At 41.1% G+C, this 12,044-nt stretch overlaps 1 protein-coding gene across 1 annotated transcript; it reads left to right on the forward strand.

The window, feature by feature from the left end:
• The first annotated feature begins 709 nt into the window (after positions 1–709).
• Positions 710–8,436, forward strand: LOC129697999 (uncharacterized). Its single transcript, XM_055636808.1, has 2 exons — positions 710–2,049; positions 8,423–8,436. Exon 1 carries the CDS (start codon positions 1,138–1,140, stop codon positions 1,939–1,941), a length of 804 nt encoding a protein of 267 aa, XP_055492783.1. The 5' UTR covers positions 710–1,137; the 3' UTR covers positions 1,942–2,049; positions 8,423–8,436.
• Positions 8,437–12,044: the final 3,608 nt, after the last annotated feature.

Consider the following 12,044-nt stretch of genomic DNA (forward strand, 5'->3'; position numbering starts at 1 on the left):
ATCCCTCTGGAAAAACATCTTTCAACATATCTGATGAAGTGCTTTGAGAGGTTGGTTGTGGTGCATAACAACACCTACCTCAGCAAGAACCTGGACATAATCCAATTTGTCTACTGCTAAAATAGGTCATGTAGAATGTGATCTTGCTGACTCTCCTCTCTGCACTGGACCACTTGAACAATAAAGACACATATGTTAGGCTGTTGTGCATAGACTACAGTTGACATTCAACAACATCATCCCTTCCAAATTTGTTACCAAGCTCAGGGTACTAGGTCACAGCTCATCCCTTTGCAAATGGAACTCTGAAGAACTGTCCTGGGCCCAGCACCTTAATGCAATCACAATAAAAGCCCATCAGCTATTCTACTTCATGAAAAGATTGAGAAGATGCAGTATGTCTAAACATATCCTCTTGAATTTCATGAAGTACGGTAAAGAGCATATTGACTAGTTGTATCATGACTTGGTTTGACAACTCAAACACCCAGGAACAAAGATGATTACAACGAAAATGGTGAACACTGCCTGGTCCATTATGAGTACTGACCTCCTCACCTTCAAAGGAATCCATAGAAGCTGATGGCTCAAAAAGGCAGCCAGCATCATCAAGGACCCACATAACCCTGGCCACACTCTCATTTCATTCTTGTCATCTGAAAAGATGTATAGCAGTCTGGAAACACGGAGTTGGGATCACGGAGTTGGGATCACGGAGACATGGCTCCAGGGTGACCAAGGCTGGGAGCTGAACATCCAGGGATATTCAATATTCAGGAGGGATAGAGAGAAAGGAAAAGGAGGTGGGGTAGCGTTACTGATTAGAGAGGAGATTAATGCAATGGAAAGGAAGGACATTAGTTTGGAGGATGTGGAATCGGTATGGGTAGAGCTGCGAAACACTAAGGGGCAGAAAACGCTGGTGGGTGTTGTGTACAGGCCACCTAACAGTAGTAGTGAAGTTGGAGATGGTATCAAACAGGAAATTAGAAATGCGTGCGACAGGCAAAACAGTTATAATGGGTGACTTCAATCTACATATAGATTGGGTGAATCAAATTGGCAGGGGTGCTGAGGAAGAGGATTTCTTGGAATGTATGCAGGATAGCTATCTACTTTGGCAAGAGTGACCATAATATGGTTGAGTTCTTCATTAGGATGGAGAGTGACATTGTTAATTCAGAAACAATGGTTCTGAACTTAAAGAAAGGTAACTTTGAGGGTATGAGACGTGAATTGGCCAAGATTGACTGGCAATTAATTCTAAAAGGGTTGACGGTGGATATGCAATGGAAGACATTTAAAGACTGCATGGATGAACTACAAAAATTGTTCATCCCAGTTTGGCAAAAGAATAAATCAGGGAAGGTAGTACATCCGTGGATAACAAGGGAAATCAGGGATAGTATCAAAGCGAAGGATGATGTGTACAAATTAGCCAGAAAAAGCAGCATACCGGAGGACTGGGAGAAATTCAGAGACCAGCAGAGGAGGACAAAGGGCTTAATTAGGAAAGGAAAAATAGATTATGAAAGAAAACTGGCAGGGAACATAAAAACTGACTGCAAAAGTATTTATAGATATGTGAAAAGAAAGAGATTAGTTAAAACAAATGTAGGTCCCTTGCAGACAGAAACAGGTGAGTTGATCATGGGGAACAAGGATATGGCGGACCAATTGAATAACTACGTTGGTTCCGTCTTCACTATGAAAGAAATAAATAATTTGCCGGAAATAGCAGGGGACCGCGGGTCAAAGGAGTTGGAGGAATTGAGTGAAATCCAGGTTAGCAGGGAAGTGGTGTTGGGTAAATTGAATGGATTAAAGGCAGATAAATCCCCAGGGCCAGATAGGCTGCATCCCAGAGTGCTTAAGGAAGTAGCTCCAGAAATAGTGGATAATAATCTTTCAAAACTCTTTAGATTCTGGAGTAGTTCCTGAGGATTGGCGGGTAGCAAACGTAACCCCACTTTTTAAGAAGGGAGGGAGAGAGAAAACGGGGAATTACAGACCAGTTAGTCTAACATCGGCAGTGGGGAAACTGCTAGAGTCAGTTATTAAAGATGGGATAGCAGCACATTTGGAAAGTGGTGAAATCATTGGACAAAGTCAGCATGGATTTACGAAAGGTAAATCATGTCTGACGAAACTTATAGAATTTTTCGAGGATGTAACTAGTAGCGTGGATAGGGGAGAACCAGTGGATGTGGCGTATCTGGACTTCCAGAAGGCTTTCGACAAGGTCCCACATAAGAGATTAGTATACAAACTTAAAATACACGGCATTGGGGATTCAGTATTGATGTGGATAGAGAACTGGAAGCAAAGGCAAACAGGAAGCAAAGAGTAGGAGTAAACGGGTCCTTTTCACAATGGCTGGCAGTGACTAGTGGGGTACCGCAAGGCTCAGTGCTGGGACCCCAGCTATTTACAATATATATTAATGATCTGGATGAGGGAATTGAAGGCAATATCTCCAAGTTTGCATATGACACTAAGCTGGGGGGCAGTGTTAACTGTGAGGAGGATGCTAGGAGACTGCAAGGTAAATTGGATAGGCTGGGTGAGTGGGCAAATGTTTGGCAGATGCAGTATAATGTGGATAAATGTGAGGTTATCCATTTTGGTGGCAAAAACAGGAAAGCAGACTATTATCTAAATGGTGGCCGACTAGGAAAAGGGGAGATGCAGCGAGACCTGGGTGTCATGGTACACCAGTCATTGAAAGTAGGCATGCAGGTGCAGCAGACAGTGAAGAAAGCGAATGGTATGTTACCTTTCATAGCAAAATGATTTGAGTATAGGAGCAGGGAGGTTCTACTGCAGTTGTACAGGGCCTTGGTGAGACCACACCTGGAGTATTGCGTACAGTTTTGGTCTCCAAATCTGAGGAAGGACATTATTGCCATAGAGGGAGTGCAGAGAAGGTTCACCAGACTGATTCCTGGGATGTCAGGACTGTCTTATGAAGAAAGACTGGATAGACTTGGTTTATACTCTCTAGAATTTAGGAGATTGAGAGGGGATCTTATAGAAACGTACAAAATTCTTAAGGGGTTGGACAGGCTAGATGCAGGAAGATTGCTCCCGATGTGGGGAAGTCCAGGACAAGGGGTCACAGCTTAAGGATAAGGGGGAAATCCTTTAAAACCGAGATGAGAAGAACTTTTTTCACACAGAGAGTGGTGAATCTCTGGAACTCTCTGCCGCAGAGGGTATTCAAGGCCAGTTCATTGGCTATATTTAAGAGTTAAGTGTGGCCCTTGTGGCTAAGGGGATCAGAGGGTATGGAGAGAAGGCAGGTAGGTACGGGATACTGAGTTGGATCATCAGCCATGATCATATTGAATGGCGGTGCAGACTCGAAGGGCCGAATGGCCTACTCCTGCACCTAATTTCAATGTTTCTATGTTTCTATGAAACCAACAAAATTCCAAACTACGAATTGCCTTGCTTGCACTAGGAACATTGGGCATTGTTTTTTTTAAGTTTTTTAGTTTTTTTTAATTAATTGAACTTTTTAAAATGTATTATATTATCTATTGGGTACAACGTCTACAAACCTGTTATGCTGCTGCAAGTAAGAATTATATTGTTCTGTTTCTGACTATATTACAATAAAACACTCTTGACTCTCTTGATTCTTGAGTCATGCATAGGAGTCTGTAAACTATGACCTCCAGGTTCATGAACATCTCCTTCCCAATGACCATCAAGTTCTTGAACACCACAAAACACTCAGTAAGTGGTGTAACTTCTCACTAAGGAGTTAGTGGTGGACTTTAAGAGTTGAGGAACAACACTGTCCCCTGTCCCCATCAATGGTGTGGATGTGCACTGTCTCAATCACAGGGATGTTCTTCCTCAAATTAGGAGACCAAAACTGTACACAATACTCCAGATGTGGTCTCACCAGAGCCATTGTGTTTTCTGACTGTTGGCAGACCAATTTCCCTCCTGTGTTAAATAAAGTTTGATCGTATCGTATCGTATCGTATCATGTCATATCATAAATCATGAACAATCTTTGTTGCACTGCAGACATCAGGCTTTTTGCACTAGTACTGTTTTTTTTTTAATTTATTGATATTTTTGGTTTATTATGTTATCTATGAGTAATCTGTTTACAGGGCTGATGTAGTGCTGCAGGTAAGAATTTCACTGTTCCGTTGTCGATAGATATGACAATTAAACCTTTGATTCTTGACCCTTAAGAAACCAGAGCACTCAGAGATAAACCACCTGGTCACAAGGAGGATGTGCAATCACCACCCTGAGAGTGGCTAAGATCAGGTTCAAAGTTGGTAGCTTGATCGATGCAATGATGGTGCTTACTGAAGCACCACAAAGATGCATTCAAATATTATTTTTATCCCCACACAAACTCTGTTTTCCTCATTAAACATCAGGGTCTCTGTTCCAAAGTTCCAAAGTACTCATTATCCTCCCGATGGTCCCTCTTTGTTCTCAGACCATCCTCCCCCCCACCCCCCGCAGGGTCCCTCTTTGTTCTCGGCGGCCCAGCGTTACTCCACGGCTCATCCTCAGCCCGACCGCTTCTCCTTCCATACGGTTCACCAGCGAGCCACCCCTCTCCACTCTGGTCCTTCAGCTTTCGTGCCCGGGGGGGGGGGGGGGGGGGGGGGGGGGGGGGGGGGGGGGGGTTATCTCCCGCAGCCAATCCCAAAGGTGCAGGAGGTTAGAAACCCCCGGACCTCCTCCTACCGGCCCTTTGTCCCTCATCCGCCAGTATCACCAATCTCCCTCCTTCCGGTTCCCAGTCTTGAACCAAATGAGCCTCAAACCCACACCAGGCGAGTTCCGTGGCTGCCTGCCTGCCTGCCAGTGTTAATTCCACTGGGGTTTCTAATTCTCAAGCTTTGTTAAAAGCATATTTCGCTTTTTGCTGTTAACTCAATTGCGTTTACTGCAAAATTGTGCTGATTCACTCATATTATGGTATATAGGGATTTTGTTTTAATGTCTAATGACCATTAGACTGTTGCATTATAGGGAAATGGTGCAGGCAATTGGTGCATAACAATTGTGTTGAAATAAATATTAAGATAATCTGTTAGAAGTACAAGCTAAAGCACCAAGAACACAACAGGCTTTATTTATATTGTGTCACGATCTTAACAAGTTGATGCCTCAAAAATTGCAGTGCTTGATCAGTACAGGACCAAATTAACAATCTAATAGCATCCATAATGAGATATTTTACTGCATGCAATATCCAATGTGTAAGTAGTTCATGCAAATTGTCCATTATCATGCAATTATTAACCTTACATTCAATAACAATAGTAGTGGTGCAGACAATCAAATTGTTCAGTTAAACTCTACAACCAATGCTGACAATGTACAAAACAAAACAGTTGTGCTAAATCCATCATAAAGTGACAAATCACCACAGCTATTCACTCATGCAGTTGGTTGAAGAGCTTGGAGTATGGAAAATATACTTTATATTACTCTGTCACCAAAAGGCTGAAGCATCATGAAAGAATCAATGGGCCAGTTAAGAATATGATTTTGAAGCTCTGCCATACTGCGATAGTCAGAAAAATGAAATGTTGTCTGTAACCAAATATGACTGAGATTTTTTCCACATGACTAGTGTAATAACATGGTCCTGATATCTCGACTTAGCCCAAGATTTCTGCTCGGCACTTGGCAATGGATTAGTTACAACTGAAGTAACAGACAGATTATTGTACAACACTAAAAGCCTTAAATTAAAATGCATTTGAAATGTGAATACAATAGACACTGCAACATCTAAAAGAAAATTCTTTATCTTTCATCTTGTATCTCTGATTGAAGCTTCAAAAAGATTTGATTTGTCGACGTGATGTACAATGACTATAATAAAATTGCAACAGTCCACCCCTAACGTCCCAATTTTCATAGTTGGCAGTTGCTCTAGGCATTCATCCATCTGGCTAAAATTAATCCATAAGACAACCTCCAAGTCCAACAAAACCTGCTCTAATATGCAGTTCATCTCTGAGATCTGCCAGATTTTCTGTTGGAACTGACACTCAATGCATGGGCAGTAGTCATAAAGAGATCTTAATGAGTCACTGTGTTAGGTTTCCAATTAAAAATGGGATAAATGTTGCAAAAAATGGTCCTGATAGATATGCATTTAGTTTGATTAAACAGCAATAATATCCCAAAGACCATGATAGTCCAATTGCATGAATCCAAATGGGAGGCTCTGAATCTTGCAGATTTGTCAAATGAGCAGATTAGTGAATTTTTGTTGAGATATAAATGATCGATCAGTGAAAGCTGTTAATGTAATGACTGATATCACCTAATTTTGATAATTTAATGGAAACTGTGCCAAAAAATTGTCTAATCTAAAATTTTAGATTGCACAATATAAATTACTGAGCAAAGTGAAATTTAGTGCTAAGGCTTCTAAAGGGCCTGTCCCACTTGGCGACTTTTTCGGCAACTGTTGGCATCATTGACTGGCATATTACGTCACCGAAAAATTTGCGGCGTGATGCTCCGTGACATGGTGAGATGACGTATTGACGCGCTGTGTTTTTCCAAGTGTCGCAACATTTTTTTTGTCTCCACTGGATTTTGAAATGTTCAAAATCTTTTGGCAACACTGATATGACGCTGGCAGTCGCCGAAAAAGTTGCCAAGTGGGACAGGCCCTTAACACTCAGATAATTTGAATTAAGTAGTTTTATCTTGAGAGCATTGTGCTGGTCGGGAAGGATTTACACTTAGAATATCTGAAGAATACATGGAGGCTGAGCAGTGGCTGCATGATATGAGTGTTGGCATATTTGTGGATCAATGTTCTCAGATCAAGGGGTCAATCGACGGGGTTGCTGGAGTCCCTGCAGCAGCCTGGGGTTTGAGTGGATCATGCTTCACTCTTTTAAATACTTTTTTTTTTCCCTTGAATAAACCAATAATGCCGAATGGAATCTCGATTTTGCTTTTGTAAAAACATTCAATGTTATGTTAATTCATATCACTCTTTCGCATTTTCCTATCATACCTTCAGTTTTTATACGAGAATAAATTTTAAAGTTAATACATATTTAATTAACCTTTTATATTCTGTATTTATTTTATTAGTACAATGTATCTTACTATGACAAGCATTGCACTTTTGAAAGCTATTCACTCATTCAGCACTTCTAAAAGTACATTCAAGTTATTTAATTATTAATCATTAACGTTTTATTGGATAGAGATTAATAATCTTTGGTTTATTGGCATTTCCTGAGGCAGCCTAAATCATACAATTTAATGATCAAGGGAGAACGAAAAACCTGTTAAATTACACAAGCATATAAATATATATATTGTTTATAGCATTCTCTGTATGTGTATATGCACTATACATAACATTTATCCAGACAATGAATTATTAAACCCTACCTCAGTTCCGGCTTTTGAAAGCTAATTCTTAGGAGAGTAGCACATGGATTGCATAATGAAACATTTAGTGTAGTTATGTTAATGTTTTGGGAAATTCATTTATAAAGAGGAATTAGTCCAATACAGTAAGAGAGCATGTTTGATGGCTTTCACACGTTGGTGCCTAGGAGACACAGAAAGGAAAATGCAGACTTGGTGATGAATAAGCTACATCCCCAAGTTCAGTCAATACTTTTTTTCCATGTGGTTTAATTTGAACAAATCACGTAAACATTGCATTACTTTCTGGTCAATATGTTTTGCATTCACTCAATTTTATGTATTGAATAACTAAGTACTTAGCACTTTACAAAATTACAAAGCACAAAATGTTGTATCTTTATATGACACTGTTTTAGATAATTTTGCTCCAATAACATTATGTAATGAACCCTGAATAATTTATAGGAATTGGTTTTTGCCACATTAGCTTCATTGTGCAATTATGAAACATTTCAACTTCACTGTACAAATTAACAAGTCAGGCTGTTTATTGTCTAAGTAATTCTTAATTTAGTTTAGTTTAGTTTAGTTTATTACTATTGCCACATGTACCGAGATACAGTGAAAAGCTTTTGTCTGCGTGCTATCCAATTAAAATAAAAGACTATATATGAATACAATCAAGCCGTACACAGTGCAAAGATAAAGAATAAAGGATACAACATTTAATGCTATGATATAACATAGAAGTCTGATGAAGTTGAATTAAAGAAAGTTCCAAGGTCTTCAATGCTGGTAGTTGGGAAGCCAGGACTGCAATCTAGTTGATGATACAAATGGGTCTTTCTTGATAACAGCTGTGAAGAAACTGTTCCTGAACCTGGAGGAATATGAATTCAAAGTTCACAAGAGGCAGGCCATGATTTACAACCTGCATGCGACTTCCAGGTGTGGCAATGTTCTTGTTCAAAACTGCCCTTTTGGCAGCAAGCAGTTGCCAGGTCATGCGTTCAAGCATGTACAGGTCCTGTCTCTTATGAGACTGACGTGATTGTGGATGGTACACAGCAAATCTGGAAACGTCACGCAGACCAGATTCATCATCGCTAGTCTGAATCATCGTGCATCAATGATCACAACTGCATCAATGATCACATAGAAAAACGCAAGCAGTGCCCTGAGGTGACCAGAAAATCAGATTGTAATAGACACTTTAATAATTTGGTGAACTTGGAAGTAAGTTTGAGTTAAATAAAGGGACAATAGAGCATTTATTAATACAGGGGTGAAGTACAATCAAATAATTAAAAAAATATATATTGTTAATCTAGGGGTTGCGGTGGAGATGTAATGTATTGTTGAACAAATTATGGAGCTGTGCCGACACATAGTGATGTTCATAGGCCTATGTTTAGCAAAATAAAGAGGGTTAAAGCAAAATGGCAATCTAGTGTCAGTGAGTATATTTTTACATCTTGTAAAAGCATGAGTGTGAATGATACGGAGAGTGAAGACATATCAGGATGATTATAATGGATAATAGCAGGTTTTCTTCTGGGACCAGCATTCAAAGAGTTGCCATGCTCCAGCGCCATCTTAGGATAATTTTATTTTTCTTGAAATGGTCATATCCAAATTAAAAATAAACAACATCTCAGATTCCATTTGAGGAAAGATGAGAATAGACCGAGGATATTCGTGATGTCTCAATCATGTCCACATTCACTCAAGGAAACAAGTCCAACAGTGGTGATTTGCAGTCTGACACAGGGAAAGACATTACCAAAGCCATATCAGCCACTTAGTGCTATTGACAGAGAGTTGCTTTCCAAAAGACAATGTAAGTTCTATCCATCTGGTGGCACAATGGATATGATCAACATGATGTGACAACCACAATACAAATACAGAAATTACATCTATCATTCTACATGATCTCATAGAACCTCTCTAAAATCTTTTGACTCCAACGATCAGGAGGAGCTGTGGCACACACTCCACAAATTCAAGTGCTTACAGAAATTGATCTCCATCTTATATTTGTATCACGATGGCATGCAAGCTATGATATCATCAAAAGGTTTGCAGCAGTGCCAGGCCTGAGCAAAGACTTGTGTCAAGCATTACTTTCACATTGCCCCTAGATTATTCTTGCTGTGTTGTTGCAACTCAACTCCAACAAACTTCTTGTGGGAGTGAAGTTAATCTTCAAAACTATTGGGATTATTAAATATTGGTGGGCTGGCAGTTGATTGACTCACGGCTGGTGGGCTGATGGTTGATTGACTCACAGCTGGTGGGCTGTCAGTTCACTCATGTATAGTCCATGAAATTCCATTTCAAGCAGAGTTCAGGACACCAAATTCAATTTCATATCATTTTAAGCAGTGCAGGCCACCAAATTCAAATTCATACCATTTCAAGCAGAATGCAGGCCACCAAATTCAAACTCATACCATTTCAAGCAGAGTGCAGGCCACCAAATTCAATTTCAATTTCATTTCATTTCAAGCAGAGTGCAGGCCACAAAATTCAAATTCAATTTTATTCCATTTCAAGCAGAGTGCAGGCCACCAAATTCAATTTCAAATCATTTTAAGCAGAGTGCAGGCCATCACATTAAAATTCATACAATTTCAAGCAGAGTGCAGCCCACTAAATTAAATTTCATACCAGATCAAGCAGAGTGCAGGCCACCAAATTAAATTTCATACAATTTCAAGCAGAAAGCAGGCCACCACATTCAATTTCATACCATTTCAAGCAGAGTGCAGGCCACCAAATTCAATTCCATACCATTTCAAGCAGAGTTCAGGCCACCTAATTCAATTTCATACCATTTCAAGCAAAATGCAGGCCACCAAATTCAATTTCATAGCATTTCAAGCAGTGTGCTGCTACCAAATTCAATTTCAATTTCATTCCATTTCGAGCAGAGTGCAAGCCACCAAATTCAACTTCAATGTCATACCATTTCAAGCACAGTGCAGGCCACTAAATTCAATTTCATACCATTTCAAGCAGAGTGCAGGCCCAACAAATTAAATTATACACCATTTCATGCAGAGTGCAGCCCACTAAATTCAATTTCTTACCATTTCAAGCAGAGTGTAGGCCACCAAATTCAATTTCATACCATTTCGAGCAGAGTGCAGGTCACCAAATTCAATTTCGTTCAATTTCAAGCTGAGTGCAAGCCAAAAAATTCAATTTCATACAATATCAAGCAGAGCGCAGGCAATCAAATTCAATTTCATACAATTTCAAGCAGAGTGCAAGCCACCAAATTCAATTTCGTACCATTTCATGCAGAGTGCAGGCCACCAAATTCAATTTCATACCATTTCAAGCAGAATGCAGGCCAACCAAATTCAATTTCATACCATATCAAGAGAAGTGCAGGCCATCAATTTCACACCATTTCAAGCAAAGTGCCGTCCCCATCCCCTGGCTACAGAACACTCCTACTGGCCCTCGCCAAAATCTGTCCCCGTCCCCAGGTGCAGGATGCTCCCCCCCCCTCCCCCCCACCACGGCCCCCACATGAAGCTGTCCCTTCCCCAGCTGCAGGATGCTTCCCATCCCCCTCCACCCACCAGCCCCCACATGAAGCTATTCCCATCTTCAGCTGCAGGATGCACCCCACCGGTTCCCGCCTGGAGCCGGTGTGGAGTGGCAGCTGTAGGCCATGGCCGTGACAAGCCATGGCAATGGCTGCCGCAGCAGCAGGAGGCCACAACAGCAGTAGGCCAAAACAGCAGTAGGCCACAACAGCAGTAGGCCACTGCAGTGCTCCCCCCCTCTCCACCCGCACCTGACAGGCCCCAGCTGAAGCTGTCCCCCTCCCCAGGCTGCAGGATGCTCCCCGCCAGCCCCCGCCTGAAGCCGTCCCCGTCCACCGGATAAAGAACATTCCCGCTGGCCCCTGCCTGAAGCTGCCACATCCCTAGCTGCAGGATGCTCCGCATCCCCTCCCTCTGTACAGAACGCTCCCCGCCGGCTGCAGAACGGTCCCACCAGACATCGTCTGAAGCCATCCACCTCTCCCAGATACAGAACGGTCGCCGCATGAAGCCGTCCCCGTCCCCGGCTACAGGACGCTCCCGCCGGTCCCTGCCTGAAGCCACCCCCCCTCCCCGGCTATAGAATGCTACCTGCTGGCCCCCTGCGCCTTTCTTTGTACTTTATGTGTTAGGAGTGTTGAGAAATTATGATTCATATAAGTTCAGTGAACAGATTGTACGCAACCCGACAGTGATGTAGTACAATGCTTAGAACAGCATATGGTCACGTAATTAAGAGTTATTAATGCTAAGTATCTTAACATTCACAGGATTGAGTTAGAATGAAAATACACTGTATACTGTAAAGGAATGAAGCGTCTGAGCCTAGTAATGCAAAAATAATAATATAAATCGAGTTGGTGGCTAATTAAAATGATCAAAAGATAATTGTAATATTTGTTTGTCTTCATTAAGAAACCCCATTTTTCAGCAAGTTTCATCAAGGTGTTATAAACTAATAGATAATTTGATATGATAGATTATGGACAGAACTGATTGGTAGCAGTGGCCATTAGCAGCATTTTTTAACCTACAATCACAAGGTCTGTTTGACTTTCAGCAGTACGCTGAATGTATTTGTTC

This window comes from Leucoraja erinacea, chromosome 6 (assembly GCF_028641065.1).
Source record: "Leucoraja erinacea ecotype New England chromosome 6, Leri_hhj_1, whole genome shotgun sequence".
NCBI classification, from domain to species: Eukaryota; Metazoa; Chordata; class Chondrichthyes; order Rajiformes; family Rajidae; genus Leucoraja; species Leucoraja erinaceus.